Source organism: Prionailurus bengalensis, chromosome C1 (genome assembly GCF_016509475.1).
Source record: "Prionailurus bengalensis isolate Pbe53 chromosome C1, Fcat_Pben_1.1_paternal_pri, whole genome shotgun sequence".
Taxonomy (NCBI): domain Eukaryota; kingdom Metazoa; phylum Chordata; class Mammalia; order Carnivora; family Felidae; genus Prionailurus; species Prionailurus bengalensis.
In genome coordinates this window covers 27807944-27827308 of record NC_057345.1, presented here as the reverse complement: position 1 = coordinate 27827308, position 19365 = coordinate 27807944, and the positions used below count along the sequence as shown (strand labels likewise).

General features: G+C 53.5%; 1 protein-coding gene across 6 annotated transcripts in view; it reads right to left on the bottom strand.

Moving 5' to 3' along the window:
- MAP7D1 (MAP7 domain containing 1) overlaps positions 1–18704 on the bottom strand; it is a 35816-nt gene extending 17112 nt beyond the window's left edge. For 2 of the 6 annotated variants that reach the window (XM_043574489.1, XM_043574486.1), the window contains exons 1-5: positions 18272–18704; positions 3654–4004; positions 3385–3453; positions 1926–2089; positions 1081–1195 (exon numbers count right to left, since the gene is read on the bottom strand). In XM_043574489.1, coding sequence (XP_043430424.1) covers positions 1081–1195; positions 1926–2089; positions 3385–3453; positions 3654–4004; positions 18272–18317 — 745 coding nt within the window. In that variant the 5' untranslated portion in view covers positions 18318–18704. The remainder of the gene's footprint in view (positions 1–1080; positions 1196–1925; positions 2090–3384; positions 3454–3653; positions 4005–18271) is intronic. The other 4 variants (XM_043574483.1, XM_043574487.1, XM_043574488.1 and 1 more) reach the window with 3 other exon arrangements.
- Between the last annotated feature and the right edge of the window lie 661 nt (positions 18705–19365).

Below are 19365 nucleotides of genomic sequence, written 5' to 3'. Positions count from 1 at the left end.
ACACCCACGTACCGGGACAAATGCAGACATTCCTAAACAGAAGAACCCCGAGTCACAGTCACTCGCACAAACCCACACGTTCACACGGGCACACAAAGACAAAGACATGCAGGGGCGTGTAGAGTGAAAGGTACACTTCCACATGCACATGTGTGTGCAGACATGCACAGATACAGAAACACAAACACGGACAGATAGTGGGTCGGACCCAGATGCACACAGGCACAAACACATCGAAGCAACTGAATCACGGTATTCGTAACAGCTAACGTTTGTTGGATGCTTACCATGTACCAGGCACTGTGCTGGGCACCACACACATGTTACCTCACTTGATCCTCCCAAACATCTACCTACAACCTCGGAGGCAAGTAGCATCGTTATCCCCATCTTATAGGCGAAGAAAGTGACATCGAGATGTTAGAGGTCACACCGCAAGTGCCAGAGCTGGGATCCTAACCCAGTTCCGTCTGACTTGGGAGCCCTCACTGAGGTACACAAGGCCAAAAACACACCAAGGCAAACAAACAGATGCATATTTTGACGTACAACACACACATATCCACGAGCACATACACCAGAAGGTCCACAGCTAGAAATACTGGACTCTGCTGTTACATAAAGACATTCAAACACGGTGGTACATACATGCCAGCAAAGAATCAGACCCCAATCCTGATGGCCCGACATGAAGAAAACTCAGAAACACAAATCTGCCTCCCAAGACAGGTACACAAGGGGGTGGTAGTTTTCTTAAATACCCAGTGTCTGCAAGGCATTCCAGTGTTCTTTTCTGTATCATCAACCGATAGTAATAATGGGAGCAAAGAAGGCTAATCTAAAGTGACAGAGGTTTGAAGAGCAAACCAAATGAAGAGAATTCACCTCTGACTTGATAGCAGAAGTCCTCGGGAAGGGACAATTTGGTTTACAAGGTCATTTGAGAAGACACAGGTCGTGTGAAGCAAGGCATACCTGCTGCAGGGTGCTGCCAGCCCCTGGCACCAACGCTGGTCCCTGTCCCCACTCGTCAGGCCCCAGCCCCACCCACCCACTCACTAGGCCCTCCAGCCCACTCACTGGTCTTATGTCCTGGGGAGCTGTGGTGCAGGGCTCCTGCCCAGGACCAGCGCTGCTGCCGGATTTCGGCCCATGTCTTCTTCACTGACCTCTGGATGGCCGCTTCATAGCGCTCCTGGTGGGGAGAGGGGAGAGGAGAGAGGTCTGGGCTCAGAATCATCCATCATACCTGGGAGAAAGGCCCCTTCTCTCGCCTGTGACAAAGCCTCCCCCACCCAAGAAGTTTTCCCTGACTCATTGCAGGTAACCAAGGTTACTGAATGCTTGCCATGATTAAAGGCCATTTGTAACAGATCCCTTCCAACTTGTTCTTGGGGAGCTTTTCACTGTTCTTGAGTCATTTCCTGGATGTATGAGCTGTTTCTCTAAGGATGGGGTGGGACTTCCCCTGCCCTGGGGCTCCCAGGGAGGGCCGTGTCCCCCCTGGCACTGAGGGTCCTGACCTTGGGACTATGTTTTCCCTTTAGCCTGAGGGCCCCCCCGGCAAGACCGGGCCACCTTTTCCTTCCTTTCCTCACCAGTGCACAAGCCAGGGCGCTCCTCATGTCCTGGAACTCAGCACACTCACATAGACACGCCTCTGCATACACGCACACACGGGACACACACACAGACACTCGCACTGACAGCATACGGTTACAGGTGCCCACCCCAGCATGCACAGAACCAAGCGCGTCTGTGGCTGCACGGGTGCCCAGATTGTGCGCTCAGGGACATGACGGCAGATACGAACACAGACATTACCGTGTGGGCACGGATGACACAGAGGCATGAACACGGATGTGTGGACACACACACGTGTACACAGGCCATGCGTGCCTGGCCAGAAGTCAGCACGCACGCACCTTGTTTTTCTCCAGCTTCTGCCGCTGCCGCTCCTCGAGGGCCGCGCGGCGTTGCTCGGCTTTGAGCCTCTGCTCCTCCAGCCTCCGGCGGCGCTCCTGGAGCTGCTTCTCCCGCAACGCCTTGGCCTTCTCCTCCTTCTCCAGCCACACTGCTTTCTTGGCCGCTGTGGGAAAGGAGCCCCGGCGGGGGTGGGGGTGGGGGGGCGGTGAGAGGTTCTGCTGCAGTCAGGCCAAGCCTGTCTCCTCCAACTGGGTGGCCTTCCCGGTTACTGTGTCCCCGGATGGGTCTTTCTCCTGCCTGCTTGGGAGGGGAGATGCCTCTGCCCCCAGGCTCCCCCCCCACCAAACTGAAGGGCTTTCTGAAGGCAGGCTCAGGTCTCAGAAGCAAGATTTCCCTGATGGAAGGTCTCTTTCTCCCCCATTGGCCTCACGGTCTCTCAGTGCTAAAGGAGAAATGAGTTCCTTAGGGCCTGTCTGCCTTTGGAGCTGCTGGACATATTTTCATGAATTGTGATTAAGAGCACGGGACTGAGGGCGGCCTGGGTGGCTCGGTTGGTTAAGCTTCCAACTCTTTTTTTTTTTTTTTTTTAACGTTTATTCATTTAAAATTTTTTTCAACGTTTATTTATTTTTGGGACAGAGAGAGACAGAGCATGAACGGGGGAGGGGCAGAGAGAGAGAGGGAGACACAGAATCGGAAACAGGCTCCAGGCTCCGAGCCATCAGCCCAGAGCCTGACGCGGGGCTCGAACTCCCGGACCGCGAGATCGTGACCTGGCTGAAGTCGGATGCTTAACCGACTGCGCCACCCAGGCGCCCCAACGTTTATTCATTTTAGAGACAGAGAGAGACAGAGCATCAATGGGGGAAGGTCAGAGAGAGAGGAAGACACAGAATCTGAAACAGGCTCCAGGCTCTGAGCTGTCAGCACAGAGCCCGATGTGGGGCTCGAACTCACAGACCGCGAGATCATGACCTGAGCCGAAGTCGGTTGCCCAACCCACTGAGCCACCCAGGCTCCCCTAAGCTTCCAACTCTTAATTCCAGCTCAGGTCACATGATCTCACAGTCGTGAGATCAAGCCCCATGTAGGGCTGTGTGCCTACCACATGGAGCCTCCTTCGGATTCTTTCTCTCCCTCTCTCTCTGCCCCTTCCCCCACCTCTCAAAATGAAAAAATTAAAAAAAAAAAAGAGCACGGGATTGAGGGTGAGGTCAGGCTTCTGGGTCTGAATATCAGGTATTCTACTAGTCGTGCAGCTGAGGAAAATGATTTCACCTCTCTGAGCCTCTGTTTTCCCATCCTCAGGAAGGGTCGAGAGACCCATTGAGATAATGAGATAATGCACGTACCGCTCTTAGCACAGTGCCCGTAATGAAGCATTCAGAAGTGTTGGTGCTGTGGATAAGAGGCTGACGGTGAGGATGGTGGGGATGATGACGCTTCCCCAACACTCACCCAGGTACTTGGCTCGTTCTTCTCGCCGCTCCTTTGCCAGCTTGTGTCTCTCTCCTGCCTTCTTTACATCTTAGACAAGGGAATGAGAACAGACTTAGGTCAGAGGGTCCCCCCAGATGGGGAGTCAGCCTCAGGGCCCTCCCCCAGGCCTCATCCCCATCTTGTTCCCCATCTCCTCCTGGGCCCAGGAGATTCCGTCCAGTGGCATCATCCGTGCCTGGAAGCCCGAGCCAAGGAGTTGGGCCCAGGACTGGGCACATCATACATACCTTGCTTGGTGGGAGGGCTGTCAGAGGCTTGCACCGCCGTCGGGGATGGCTGGCTGCTCCTTCGAGGAGGTCTGGAATCCCGGGGGCCTGTGGCTGGTGGGGTGGGTCCCCTGCTCTTCCCTTCTGAGAAAGGGGATTCTTCCTGCTGGGGGGCTGATCTAGGCCCCACTGGCCCTGTGGGGCTCTCTGGTTCCAGTGGGAGCTGCTTAGAGCTAGCGGCATTCTTCATGGCAGGTGGGGTGTCTGGGGGAGTGTCAGGGACCAGGGTTGACATCGGTGGTGGTGGCGGCGGTGGGGAGGGGTCACCTTCAGGAGAAGGTCTTGGCTCTGGGGGGGTCCTGGCTGCCACAGCTGGAAGACCAACACAAGAGAAGAGAGAGAGTGAGATAGCACAGCCGTGCCCTCAGTCCAACACGGAGCTCTCTCCCTCGTCCAAGTGACTCCTCATTCATTCACGCAACATGTTTATTGAGTTCCTTCTGTGTACCAGGCCCTGGTCCAGATACTAATGATATCGTGCTGAGAAAACAGCCATGGTCCCTGCCTCCGTGGAACCTACCTTCTAGCAGGTAGACAGATAAATAGCTAGGCAATTACAGCATAGAATAAGTAAGTACTATGTCGGAGGGTAACCCAGCAGAGATGGTTAACCTGCATTTAGGGGGCTTCCTGAAGAAGTAACAACCAAGCCAAGAGCTAAAGGGTGACCTGGAGTTGGCAAAGCAAAGGGGAGAGGGTTCTGGCAAAGAAAAGAGTATTTGCAAAGGAGCAGGAGGGAGCAGGGTGTACTGGAAAAACTAAGAGAAAGTTGGTAGCACTTGTTGGTGCACCAAATGGTCACATCTGCCTCCCGCCTCTTTCTGCTTCACTTCGGGGTCACGGTGCCCAACCCAAGGCCTGGTACACAGAAGTGCCAGTGCTGGGCACAGTGGGAAGAGGAAGAGGAAGGCCATGAGTCTGGGCACAAGTGGGAGGCCATGTTGCTAAAGCCCCAATGTGGGGGCGGGGCAACCAGCTACTTTCACTTTGTAATCTTTTTTTCCTTTCCCAAACACACATAGATTTCTTCTTTTAAGATAATAATATTTCAGGGCGGCTCAGTCGGTTGAGCGTCTGACTTCAGCTCAGGTCATGATCTTGCAACCTGTGAGTTTGAGCCCCGCTTCGGGTTCTGTGCTGACAGCTCAGAGCCTGGAGCCTACTTCGGATTCTGTGTCTCCCTCTCTCTCTCTCTCTCTCTCTCTGCCCCTCCCCTGCTCATGCTGTGTGTGTTTCTTTCTTTCAAAAATAAATTAACATTAAAATAAAAATTTTTTTGAGACAATAATATTTCAAGATCCCTGTAAAAGACAGCACAGTGCCAAGTAAGGAAGCCACATGATTTGGTATGTACGTGGATATGCACACATGTGAGCACATGCATGTTATGGAGAGTTGAGAGACAGGTTTTGGAATCAGTCAGATGAAGGCCCAATTCTGATTTTACCACCCCAACACAGGAAAGGAGGGCATGCTTCCCCAGCAGGTAACCTTGGGGAAGCCATTCAACCTCTTTAAGTCTCTGTTTTCCTATCTGTAAAATGGGGATAATGAGCCCAAGCTCGTAGGGATGTCAATGAAGCACCTGGCATGATTCACGTGCCAGCAAACACTTCCTGCCCTTTCCCTGTGGGTCACATAAAGCTCTGCAAAACGTCCTGTTGACATCTGCTGCTACCCTCTGAGCGCTGAAGGGAACAAAGGGATACAGCCACTGAACCTGGGCTTAGAGAGCAGGGAGCACGGGAAGGTGAGTCTAAGGAAGCATTTTTTGCTCTTACCAGAGCAAACTACCAGACTAAGTGCTCTCCTCTGGGAAATCTGGCCCTCTCAGGAGGTGGCAAACTCCCCATCTCTGTGGGTGACAATGTGTGTGTAGGGAGAGGACACTCCCAAGGAGTCACGTTTGGGACTGTGGGTACCTTTTCCAGGGAGACAGGTATCCAGTGACTGAATGTGAGCGCTGAAGGCAGACTATCTGAATGTGAATTCTGGCTTCCCCATTAACTGTGTGACGTTGGGCTAGTTACACACCCTCTCTGTGCCACAGTTCCTGTGGGAATAGTACCTACCTCGCAAGATTGTGATTTTAGTGCTAACGATAACCTTTTAACAGTTACGTATATTTTAAGAGCTTCCTATATTCAAAGCAGTTTACAGATACTCGTTTTAGTCCTTACTGAAAATACTTAGGCAGGAGACACTATAAATATCTTTTTTACGGATGGGAAAAAGCAGAGCAATTTGAGGTCACTCAGCTGGTAAGTGAAGGAGTCTGGACTTGAACCCGGCACCTGTCACCAGCGTCCGTGCTCTCAGCAATCACAGCCTCCTGTCTCTGTTTAAGGCAGTAAGAAGTAGTATGTGTTATGCCACCAAATCTGAGGATCACAGTTTTCCCCTCATTCCTTCCCTTGTAGCTTCCTAGGCTCAGGCGAGAGCCCCAGCAGAGGCCCTGTGTCCCTAAGGGCCCATAAAAGTCTGCCAGCCTCTAGGCCCCGTGACGGCCCACCCAGCTTTCCCCACACCAGCTTCGGAAGGCTGCCTGGCCACTATTAGTCTACTTCCCAGCCACCCACAAACTCCTTTCCAACTCCAGTGGGCAAGAAAATTAGCAGCTATCACTCAGTGCTTACTGCATCCCAGGGACTAAGCTAGCCCTCTGCATCCCTATCCTGCATCCTTATATGAGCTCTGAGAGGTAGAGATTCTTACCCCCATTATACAGATGAGACAGTCAAAGCTTACCCCACCAAGTGATTTGCCCAGGGTCATAGAAATAGCATGTGGGGGGCACCTGGGTGGCTCAGTCGGTTAAGCGTCCGACTTCAGCTCAGGTCACGATCTCACGGCCCGTGAGTTCGAGCCCCGCGTCGGGCTCTGGGCTGATGGCCCAGAGCCTGGAGCCTGCTTCCGATTCTGTGTCTCCCTCTCTCTCTGCCCCTCCCCCATTCATGCTCTGTCTTTCTCTGTCTCAAAAATAAATAAAAGTTAAAAAAAAATTAAAAAAAAAAAAGAAAGAAATAGCATGTGGCATGGGAATGCAACCTCGTGCAGCCACTCTGGAAAACAGGATGGAGGTTCCTCAAAAAATTAAAAATAGAACTACCCTATGACCCAGCAATTGCACTACTAGGCATTTATCCAAGGGATACAGGTGTGCTGTTTCGAAGGGGCACATGCACCCCCATGTTTATAGCAGCACTATCCACAATAGCCAAAGTATAGAAAGAGCCCAAATGTCCATCGATGGATGAATGGATAAAGAAGATGTGGTATATATATACAATGGAGTATCACTCGGCAATCAAAAAGAATGAAATCTTGCCATTTGCAACTATGTGGATGGAACTGGAGGGTATTATGCAAAGTGAAATTAGTCAGAGAAAGACAAAAATCATATGACTTCACTCATATGAGGACTTTAAGAGACAAAACAGATGAACATAAGGGAAGGGAAGCAAAAATAATGTAAAAACAGGGAGGGGGACCAAACATAAGAGACTCAAATATGGAGAACAAACAGAGGGTTACTAGAGGGGTGGGGGAGGGGGGATGGGCTAAATGGGGAAGGGGCATTAAGGAATCTACTCCTGAAATCGTTGTTGCACTATATGCTAATTTGGGTGTAAATTGAAAAAAAAAATAAAATTAAATTAAAAAAAGAAAAATAGTGTGTGGCAGAGGCAGGATTTGAACCCAGGGCCATCTGGAGCCAAAAAGCTTAGGTGTGTGAAGTACTCAGCTTGAAGGCTGAGGGTGAGGCCTGTTTACTGTCATTCTTCTAGCATCTGTGCGTGCTATGGGTGTTGCAAGGAAAACTGGTGGGTGGATGTTTGTCTACACCTAGGCAAATCACACCCACCAGGCAAGACAGTGAATCTCCAACTAGGTCCTGAGTAGCCGGGTGCAGCTTGGGAGGAGGTGGAGGGATGAGGCCTGGGAGGACCGGCCCTCAAGTGTCAGATGCAGTGGAGTAGAAAGATCTTAGGCTTCAGAGTCAAATAGGCCTGGGTGGGAAATCCCAGCTCTGCTGTGGGACCTGGGGCAAGCCCCGAGCCTGTCTGAGCTGCAGTTTCCCCACCGAGATGTTGGTTCCAACAGCGAGTGGGTACATCATCTCAGGCACCTGGCAGGGGCTCAAGAAACGGCACCTGCCCAGAAGACTCTGTCCACTTCTCCCAAATCTCTGCTACAAGAGTCTGCTTGGGTCAGGCCTTCACCCCTGCTGCTCCATGACACTGCTCTTCTCGAGGCCACCAAGGACCTCCACACTGTGAAAGCAGCAGCCGTTTCTCAGTCCTCGGTTTGCTAACCTGTGGGCTGCATTTGACACAGACGATGCCTCGCTGCTCCTTGAACACTTTCTGCACTGGGCTGTGGAGACAACACACTTTTCCTGGCGTGCCTTCTACCTTGCTAGCCATTGACTCCTCAGTCCCTTTTGCAGATCCGTCTTTAATTGCCTAACCTCTTAGTGCCCGGTGCCCCGGGGCTCAGTGGAGGAGTTCATCTCTTTTCCATCTGCATGTACTCCCTTGGTGACCTCATCCAGACTCATGGCTTTAAATACCATTGCTCTGCTGATGACAACCGAGTTTGTATCTCCAGCCCAGACCTCTCCCTTGAGTTCCAGTTTCGCTCATACAACTCCCTATTTGACACCCCTGCATGTCTTACAGACACCTCGGCTTTAACACATTCCCACCTGAGCTCCCGATCTTCCTCCCAGAACCCTGCTCCTCCCCATTTTCCCCATCTCAGCCAAGGGCAACGCCGCCGTCCTCCCAGTCTGTCAGACCAAAAATCTTGGGAGTCATTGTAGAGTCTTTTCTTATCTCACATCCCACATCTAATCTCTCAGTAAATCTTTCTGGCTCTGTGTGCAAAGTATGTTCTGAATCCAATCACTTCTCACCATCTCCACTTCTATCATCTTGGTTCAGCCACTGTCATCCCCTATAAAGACTCCCTGCTGGGGTGCCTGTCTGGCTCAGCGGCAGGGCTTGCAACTTGATCTCAGGGTTGTAAGTTCAAGCCCCATGTTGGGTGGAGAGATTGATTGAAAAAATAAAATCTTTTAAAAAAAAATTTTTTTTAACGTTTATTCATTTTTGAGACAGAGAGAGACAGAGCATGAATGGGGGAAGGTCAGAGAGAGAGGGAGACACAGAATCTGAAACAGGCTCCAGGCTCTGAGCTGTCAGCACAGAGCCCGACGCGGGGCTCGAACTCACGGACCACGAGATCATGACCTGAGCCGAAGTCGGACGCCCAACCGACTGAGCCACCCAAGCGCCCCTAACAAATAAAATCTTAAAAATAAAATTAAATAAATAAAGACTCCCTACTGCCATTCTTTGTTCCCCTTTCATCTTTTCTCAACACAACAGCAGAGTGATTCCGTTTAAAAATAAGTTAGATCAGGGGCGCCTGGGTGGCTCAGTTAGTTAAGCGTCCGACTTCAGCTCAGGTCGCGATCTTGTGGGTTCCTGAGTTTGAGCGCTGCATTGGGCTCTCTGCTGTCAGTACAGAGCCCACTTCAGATCCTCTGTCTCCCTCTCTGCCCCTTACCCCCTACACACATGCATGCGTACATGCTATCTCTCTCTCTCCCTCAGACATAAATGCACATTAAAAAAAAATTTTTTTTTAAAGGTAGAGCAAGTCAATCCCTTGCTCTAAGGATTTGGAGGATTTGTCAAAATCCTCCAAAGACACCTCATCTCGTGGGGAGGAAAAAACAAAGGCCTTACAACGACCTCTGAGAATGTCAGGATTCCCCTCTCCAGCCCATTACCTCTTGGGCCCATCTCCTCCTCCTCTCCCTGCCCCCTGCTCAGTCTATTCCAGCCACTGTTCCAGGCATTCCCCTGCTGCAGGGCTATGCACTTGCTGTGCTCTCTGCTGAGAATTCTCTGCCCCCAGATTCAGCGTGTCTCACTCCCTCCTCTCCTTCATGCCCTTACTTCAATGTCACTTCTCACTTACACGCTCCCTGACCCTATTTAAAATTACAAACTGCAACAGAAGTCTCCTTCCCCTCTCCAATGGTACGTTTTCTTCCCAACACTATTTTTCTCTCAAGTATTAACACCATTGTAACACTGTCTCCCATCTCTAGAAGATAACCTCCATGAGGGCACACGTGTGTGTCTGTTTTGTTAGCTGTTCTAACCCTAAGACCAACAGGGCCGGCACATAGGTGCTCCACAACTATCTGTTGAATGAAATAATCAACAGACTCACCTTGGCTGATATCAGCATCTCTCTTACCTGGATGACTACAACGTCTTCCCACTGCTCTCCCCACCACCCGTTTTCACTCTGCTCTCTACTGAGCAGCCAGAGTAATTGTTTCCAAATGTGAATCTGATCATGGTACTTTTAGACACCTGAAACCTCCCAGTGGCTTCTCATTGCTCTAAAGATAAAAACAGAATTCTTGAGTGCAAACTACAAGTCTGGCATAGTCTGAAGTCCCTGTCCCCATCTCCCGTACCTCTTAAATCTCTTCTGCATGTTCCCCACTTGCTTTCTGTGCTCCTCCGACACTCACCTTCTGATTCTGGTAACCATTCATACTCCCTCCTGCCACAGGGACTTTGCATATGCTCTTTCTACACTTATTTTTTAAGTGTTTTATTTATTTTTGAGAGAGAGAGAGAGAGAGATGGAGCATGAGTCAGGGAGGGGAGGGGAGGAGGGAGACAGGCTCCAGGCTCTGAGCTGTCAGCACAGAGCCTGACACGGGGCTCGAACTCGTGAACCATGAGATCATGACCTGAGCCGAAGTTGCACGTTTAACCGACTGAGCCACCCAGGAGCCCCTGCCCTTTTCTTGGTTAAACCTCATTTGGCCTCCAGATCTCAGCTCAGACACCATTTCCTCAGGGAAGCCTTCCCTGGCTTCTCTGATCAGGACAAATTCCTTCATGGCTTCGTGTGCCTCTTGTTTGGAGCACTGTGACTAATACAACTTCAAACTTCTTTGTGGGCCTCTCTTGTTATTGTCAGCCTCCCCTTAGACTGGGAGGAAGCCCGACAAGGGCTAGGCCATGTCTGTTTTGCTCACTGCCGCACCAGTAACAGCCACCAGCGTGCCAAGTACATGGAGACACAGTCATGAGATGCTGCTGAACGAGAATAAAATGCCATACCAGAAAGCCCACCCTGGCCTAACGCAGTGCAAGAGAAGGAGATTTTTACTCTAATAAAGAGTAAATCCAGGGCACCTGGCTGGCTCAGTCGGAAGAGCATGCAGCTCCTGATCTCAGGGTTGTGAGTTTGAGCTCCACATTTGGTGTAGAGATTCCTTAAAGTAAATTAATTACATTTAAAAAAAAAAAAAAAGGCGGCCAATAATTAAAAATAAATAAATAAATAAATAAAGGAGTACCTGTTCAGGAGCCAAAACAACGATAACAAAAAACAAAACAAACAAACAAACAGACACACAAGAAACAAAAACAGACAGAAAAGGAGTAAATCCACGTGGCAGTTTATTGCAAAGGGATGAACACTTGAAGGGAAGCAGAACAGCGCCATCTCAGTTGCATTTGGGCAGCTTCCTGGACGAGGCACTCAGGTAGAAGTTAAAAATAATAATGAGCGTTTGACTCCAGCAGCTCAACAAGAAAGACTTCTCAAGAGGGGCGCCTGGGTGGCTCAGTCCATTAAGCGTCTGACTTCAGCTCAGGTCATGATCTCATGGTTCCTGAGTTTGAGCCCCGCGTCAGGCTCTGTGCTGACAGCTCAGAGCCTGGAGCTGCTTCGGATTCTGTGTCTCCCTCTCCTTCTGCCCCTCTCGTGCTCTGTCTCTCTGTTTCTCTCTCGAAAATAAATACGCATTAAAAAAAATTTTAAGAAAGACTTCTCGAGAGGCAAACAGGACATTTGGATCTCTTCTTTTGACCTGGTGGACTATTGACCCGAAATACAAATATTTTCCTCAGAAGTATGCCAACACTGACGAAATGCCACTGGGACAGGGTTACCCAGAACAAATCATAGTAAGCCAAATAAATTATTTGGTAGGTTATCTATACGGTATGGTTAAACCGATTTCTGATTATTGCCACTTTCACTCATCAAATGTGATCCCTCGGCCATCGCACTTTATTTTTGGCCTGGGTCAAATTGTGAGGTTTTAGCTACTGTTAGTTTTATTTTGCTTTGCTGATATTTACTCGAAGTATTTGCTAAGAACTGGATAAGAGACAGATAGTTTGTATTTATTTCTTGGCACAAAGAGCACCAGCAGGGCAAAGGTGTAGGAGCTGATCACAGGGTCACAGAAAGTCTTATCTTCTCAAGAGCCCAAGAGGGACCGCATGTGGGGTCTGCAGAAAGATCCAGGCCAAGTCTCTCAGAGGGTGTGTCACATGTCTCAGGGCGCCTGCTTACACCCCATCTCCACCCTCTGGGAGCTGGCAGTCCCTTTCCTCTGGTCCTTCCCTCCTTCATACCAACAACCGCTGCTGGGCCAAATATTCCTCTCACAATGCTGATAACTCAGTCTGGTTCTTCTGTTTGCCTGCTGCCCCTGTCCCTGCCAGCGTGGGAGATCATGGAGAGAAGGGACTGGGTCATATGCCTTCTTCCAGCCCAGGGCCTCACATAGGACCTGCCGGCACAGAGCAGGGGTTCTGTGTCTGTTTAATGAACACACGGATGGATAAACGCATGGACGGGATGGGGGTACTGTGGAAAGCCACCTAGCCAGCACAGAGTCAAACCCCCAAGCTGCTCCAAAGCCTCGCCTCTCTGAACCCTAAAGGTCCTGCTCATACCGGAAACCTGTGTGCGCCCTGCCGGCAACTAAGCCCAGGAAGGGAAACAAGCTAAGGTACTGAAGCTCTACCGTATGCCAGGTACTTTCCCTCATCTCATTTCATCCTTATGACAGCTCTAAAAGGAAAGTTCTATGGATGGCCCCCCTTTCACAGGTGAGAAAAATTACTCAGACAAGTTCAGTGAATTACTCATGTCAGCATCAGAGGTAGGATTTGAACCCAAGGCTATCTGATGACAGAACCCTTATGTCACAGTGTTTTTCTGGTAGGCGTCACATCACCCCTCCTTGAGGTTCCTGCCTGTTCTCTGAAGAAGGAAGTGATTCGGTGGTTCCCCCAGGGAGGTTCCCCCCAAGATGGTGAAGGGTGCAGGTGCGGCAAGTAGGCATTGAGCTCAGAGGGCAGGAATGCAGGATAAGGCAGGCTCCTGCCCAGGCTGGCCACCAGGAGGCAGGAAGTGAGGCACCTGGGCAGGAGATCGGGGGAGAGTGGCCTTTCTCCAGGGGCCAGAGCAAAGGAGTGCCCAGAGGAGAGCTAGCGGGGGGGGGGGGGGGGGGCGCATGGACAGCACCCCTGGGTGGGAAGCATGGGGAGGCAGAGAGAGGAAGCAAGACAGAGATGGGCACCTGTAGCCAGAGCCTTCCGGCTCTCACAGCAGCTCCTCGGGTGGCAGACAAATGAAGATGGCAAGGCCAACAGAGGGGCAAAGACCCATAGAGACAGAATACATACCACAGAGAGAGAGAGAGAGAGAGAGAGAGAGAGAGACTCAGACAAAGTGAACGGAGCCTGAACAGTGATGAGAGACAGAACACATTCTTTTCTCCCTTCTCTCTCTCTCCTTCCTATACACACAGGAGTCAGACTTAGTGGGATTTGGAACTCGACAGACACACAGATACACACAGACACACACACGGAGCCAGGCATCCCTCTGAGGCACAGATGAAGCCTCAGAGACCCACACAGCACTCAGAGACACAGTGTTCCCGGCGCACGTATACAACCCCATTCCAGGTCGCTTCTGCCCTGCCCCTTCTGGGCACTCCTTTACCCGGGCCAGGGGAAAGTCCTGTCAACACCAGCAATAGCTAATGCTGTGTCAGGCACAGCTAAACACTTTAAACGCATCAGTCCCTTTCTTCTTTACCACAATCCTACGAAGCAGATGTTATTACCCCATTTGACAAATGAAGAAATAGATTCAGAGAGATTAAGACCCTTGCTTAAATCACACAGCTGGTGAGTAGCAAAGCTGGGATTGGGGCCCGAATCGGCATGACAGTCTGTACCTTCACTCAAAGGGGTACAGCCCCCTGGGTTTCCCCTCCTGGAAAGATCTGATCTGGGAGGATGGGGCAGGGGAAGGCAGGAAGGACAAACTCTGCGAGATGCCTAATTGCCGGGCTGGGACAGAGGGGACCCTTAGGGGGCAGCATTACTCCCGGCCAGTGTAGAGCTGAGCCAGCTCAGAGAGCGGGGCAGCCTGCTCCAGCAGTCCTCAGGACCTGGGCCACAGGCCCTTAGCGGCAGGGCACTGGGGCCAGGCCTTGGGCCTCTGTGGATGATAAAGCCGGGATCACAACTGAGACCGCAGATCTGAAGGAGCTCTCTGGCCTGGTTGGCGGCCATTGTTCCCAGCCTCCAATCAGGAGCACCCACTTCCTGTTATTTTAGGCGGCAGGAAATGACCCCATCCCGCAGCTCAGGCCCCACCACGGGTCCTCCCTCAGCCTCAGCAGGGCTGCCCGGGCTGGGGCCTACATGCTCAGGGCAGGGGCCTGGGGATGGCCTGCTGGCTGCACTGTCCCCACTGCCTGGGTCCAGGGCCTCCTTCTGAGCTGACTTACTCAGACTCCAACCGGGCAAGACGCACAGGGGACCCAGGGCTCTGCTGGCTCTACTATGCCTGCCAGAGAATGGATCATGGGGTCCCTAAGACCAAGATGCCAAGATGCCAAGATCAGTCATGCAAGGGAAGCATGTCAGACTCTATCACTGGCTGGCTCAGCCACGGTAGTTCAGTCTTGAGGTTTGGTGCAGAGGCTTTAGAGCCAGATGGACCTGGGTTCAAATCCTGCCTCTGTCAGTTCCTAGCTGTGGGACTTTAGGCAAGTGACTTTCCTCTCTGATCCTCATCTGTAAAAGGAGGATAACATTAGGCCCTACTCAAGGATTGGTTTGAGGATCAAATGGGACAATGCACATGACAGGCTAAGCATCATGCCTGGCACAGAGAAGGCCCTTAATAAATAGGTGGCTGGAGATAAGTTGGACTTATCCCTCGTAAGAGCCTGAATCTCCTCCTATTGGTGAGGAGCACTGATGGAGGTAGCAATACCACGCTATCTACCCCCTACCGTGCTCTCTGCTCCCCTCAGGGCAGAGCTGCAGCTGAGGGGTGGCGGAGGAGATGCTGAAGGCTGTGCCCCGGGGTGCCAGGCAGCGCTGCCACAGCCAACAAAGCTGCATTATCTGGGCCTGGCTCCTTGGCTCCCTCACTTGTCCCAAGGCCCAGTGGGGAACCAAGGACATGGCTCCCTGCTGCTTGCGGCCTAACTTCCAGCCTTGGTAGACCCGAGACCTGCCGTGGCCGCTCTCAAGTGCCGCCACTCCAGTCAGGGCCCTGCTTTCAGCTCATTCCCCCTCCCTCGGCCCTGCCCCACCAACAGCTGATGCCCATCCTGAGGGAAAGGGGGAGTAAACTGGCCTGATGCCCCTTCCTCCTCGTTTGCATATGCGTGACTGCACATTAGGGGCTCATTAGAGGCCTCATTTACTGGGCCCAGTGGCCCAAGCAGGGACGAAGCTGTCACTGAGAGGCACCAGCTAGGCTGGCTGCTATATGTAGAGACAGCTCGTTGTGTCAGTCTCGCTAACTTCTACTCATCCTTCTAGGTCCACTTCAAATGCCTCCTCCTCTGTGAAGCCTTCCACAAGTAGAGCCCACTGACCATTGTATCACCCTTATACCTGGGTTCCCCTACAGTGAACACATCGCCTTCCGTCACTGGGTCAGGAGCTCCCAGAGGCTAGTGACTCTGTCTGATTCACTTCTCTGCCACCTGCATAGCCAGCACATGGCAGGCATCACTATGTTGTGCTGGATGACTGTCTGCACACACCTCCTGGGTCTCTCTCCTGCTTCCACTGCCCTACCTCAAGCACAGGGGCCCCTCTGTCCCCCCGATACACCCTGGCTCGTGTGTATCTAGAACTCCCCTCTCCCTGGCCCTCTGTCCCATACTGACCTCCTGAAATTCTAATTAATCACACCTCCTCCTCAGGCCTCCAAAGGAATTAAAGACAATAAACAAAAGAAACAAACAGTTAGAGTTTATTGAGCACTAACTATGTGCCAGGGCTAAGTGTGTCATGTGTTCATCTGATTTAATGATCCCAATATCTCCATGAGATAATTTCTGGCGCTATTCTCATTTTATAGATGGGAAAATTTAAGACTCGGGTTAAGCAACTTACCTGAGGCCGCACAGCAGTAAGTAATGAAGGGGAAACTTAAACTGTTTGATTCCAGAGTCTACATTCTTAAGCAAACCAGCTCCCAATTCCTGTCCTCACCTCCCCCATATTTTGTACCTCCCTGTTGGCACCAGTTCTGATGAGCATAACCACAATAATGGTAATAATACTGTATTGCGGGCGTCTCTGTGCCAGGTTCCTTTAGTACATCATCTCTAACCCTCACATTAACCCCACAAGGTTTGATAACATGACCTCCATTTTCCAGGGGCATAAACTGTGGCTGGAGGAGGCAAGTCACTTGCTCCAGTCCGCACCTGTCCCCTACTCCATGTTGCCTCCTAGTAATGCTCAGGGTGCAAAGGGCACTCAAAGATGGCTGGGATCGTGCCATGTGCATTCAGTGTCGCAGCCCCATGCCTCAAACTTGACAGGGTACGTGCCACGGGCACCACCTTTAGTGCCCTTGGCTTACAGGGGGTTCCTGTCACCTTCACCTTCTCTGTGTGTAGGGATCAGCCACCAGCCTGATCTAGGTTCTCCTGTAACTCTGTCTAGGTCCTGTGTATAGAAGAGTCTTCCCAACCCAGGACCCTGCATGCAGGTCCCCTCAGGCCCGGCGGCATAGCCAAGCATGTCCCCCTTCATGCCCTCATATTCAGTCCTGGCATCCCACCCAAGTGCCCTGATTCTAAACTAGACACTCACTCAGGCCCTCATCTGCAGCCCAGTAATCAGGCCCATTCAGGCCCCAATGTACACATCAGTGCCTGCGCCCCTCCGATGCAGACAGCCAATAAGCAGATGAAATGGATCCAGTCTAGGACTCCCTGGGTGTCCCCTCTCAGGCTCAGGAGAGACAAGACTGACCCAAGTGCCACTGTTCCAGCACAGGCTACAAACCTCCTCGACCACAACAGTCTGATAGCCCCCTCCCCCACCTGCGCCTTCCAGCTCCCACACCCACACGGTCCCCTGGAAGCACCCAGGCTGGCATGGGGAGGAGCCCACCCACAGCCAAGCTGTGCCGCCTCCTCTTGGGCTCTCCGCACCCACAGACACTGTTTCATGCCGGGCCTACGCCGCAGGGGTCAGGGAGGTGGCAGGGATTAGGCTCTAGGACTCTATGGAGGTGTGAGGTTGGGGCCGCCTCCCCCCTGAGTCAGTGGGAACGGAACTTGGGTCCTCAGTAATCATGTTCTTCCCTCCCCTTCCAGGAAGAAAGAGAAAAAGAAATCCCTCCCTCCGACACCAGGCCCAACCAGAAACCTGTCCCCACCCCCTCATCAGCTGCTCCCAGATCCGAATGGGATTTGCAGAAGTCCAGGGCACTGGTGGTTGGTGGGGTGAGGGGAGGGGAGGGTAGATTTGATGGTCTGGGGCCTGGAGTGTGTGTAGGGGGGCGGGGGTAGGCATCCAGAGCCTCAGGCTGAGTGAGGAATGATGTGGCAGGTCCCGGGAGTGCGGCCTTGAGCCTTCACCTCATTCTCGAGAGAGACTCAGGCCTAAAGAGGGTAGGAAGGAGGGTGGCCGGATACGCAGATTTACTTCTGTCCCCTTCCTCCCCAAATCGGGCTGGGTGGGCTCCGGAGTAGGCCAGGCTGCAGAGGAGGCGGCCCACCTCCCAGCTCCCGCCCTCGCCCCAAACAATGCCGCCTCCCCCTCCCCCTCGTCTTTATCCGGCGGGTTACTTGGCAGCCGCAGCTAGAGACCTCCCCCTGCCCTCCCCTCCACTCCCGGCCGGCCCGCAGCAGCAACAGGCCCTTTGCGCGGCAGCTGGAGGGATGGGGTGGGGGCGAGGTCTGGGCCAGGGCCTGGGCGTCGCGGGGCGCCAGGGCCTAAGTTTCGGTATGCAGGGCTCCAGGCCTGAGAATCTGGACCCCCAACACACACATTCAGGCTGGGGTCACACTTCCCCACCTGGGATGAAGTGGGGGATAGACGTCCCAGCTCAATTGAAAAGGATCATCAGGGCCTGGGGTGGGTCGGGGAGGGGGTGCAGGAGGAGAAACCGAGGTGGCACTGGGTCGGGGCAGAAGGGTCTCTCCAGCAACTCGGGCGCGGGGTCCTCGCGGAGCCCGCCGCCCAGTGCGTCCCAGCGCCCAGAGTGGGGGAGGGGGCAGCTGTCAGAGGATGCGTCGGTGGCCCCGAGCCGCCGCCGCTGCAGCCTTTATTTTTAAACTTCCAAGTGGTCAGAGGGCGCGGCGGGGGAGGGGTCTCCGCCCAGCGGGTTGGCCTTCTCCTCGGCCTTCCCGAGGCCCCGCGACCTCCCCCCATCTCTCCGGTGCGTGGATCCCGGCATACCTGGGGGTGCGCCCGCACCCGGCTCTGCATGTGAGCCGCTCTCCATGGCTGCGGCGTCACTGGGGGTCTTGGGGGTCTCAGCGGCGGCGGCGGCCAGCGGCCAGGACAGGGGTCCCGCGGTGCATCACGCCCGGCCCGGCCCGGCGGGCAAGACTCGGAGGCGGGGGCGCTCCGGGGAAGGTCGGGGCTGGCTCGGCTGGTGGCCTGCGAGGCTCGGAGTCGCCGGGCGCCCAGTGGCTGTCGGATCCGGCAGCGATCCCTCTCCCTGCCCGGCGCCGGCCCAGTCCCGGCCGCGGCCCAACCCTATTGTACCGCCGGGGCTGGGCCTGGCCTCCCCGCTGGCGCGTACCAAGTACGACGCGGGGAGGTCTCCGCCTCAGCGTCCAGGGACCGAGCCGCCGCGCGCCCGCCCCGCGCGCCCCGCCCCGCCTCCGCCCTGGAGCGCGGGCCCTCGAGCTGGGGACGCCTCTCCTGCGGCCGTGGCGGAGGGGACGCCACGGCTCCCTGAGGACGCGGGTCCCTGTGACTCCCCCTGCGGCCGCGCGTTGGTACGCGCCACAGCGAGAGAAGACTATGTAGGGAGCGCTCCGGTGACTCACCCGCGGCTAGGACTGGGGGGAGTCGAGGGGAGCGGGCATGGGAGCCCCCAATCCCACCCTGGAACCTGGAGGCTCCGGCTCCGGGGCCCCGGGGCCTTGGCGCTAGCTTCAAATCCAAATTCTCCCCCAACCCCACCTCAAACCAAATCCACCCCGGGGGTGTGGAGAGACCTGAAGGAGGGTCCCAAGGAGACCCCTAAAAGGACTCTGCTTTCTCTCTCCTGGGGATGGCTGGGATGGGAGAGGCCCGGAACCTTGCTGCTGCCCTTCCTCCAGTATCCTATGGTTGGTGTCTTCCCTGCTCCTCAGGGGTAATTACAGGCCTGCACCAATGCTTTACTCAGGTCTCTAATCTGCTGGGTCCCTCCCAGCTCCAAACTGGGTGGTCTTGGCCCTGAACCTCCCCCACCCCTATCGGGCGACCCCTCCGATCTCCCCGGAAGGATTTTCTTCCCTGTGGCCTGTCGAGGAGGCAGTAAGCCTCTTCTGACTCCC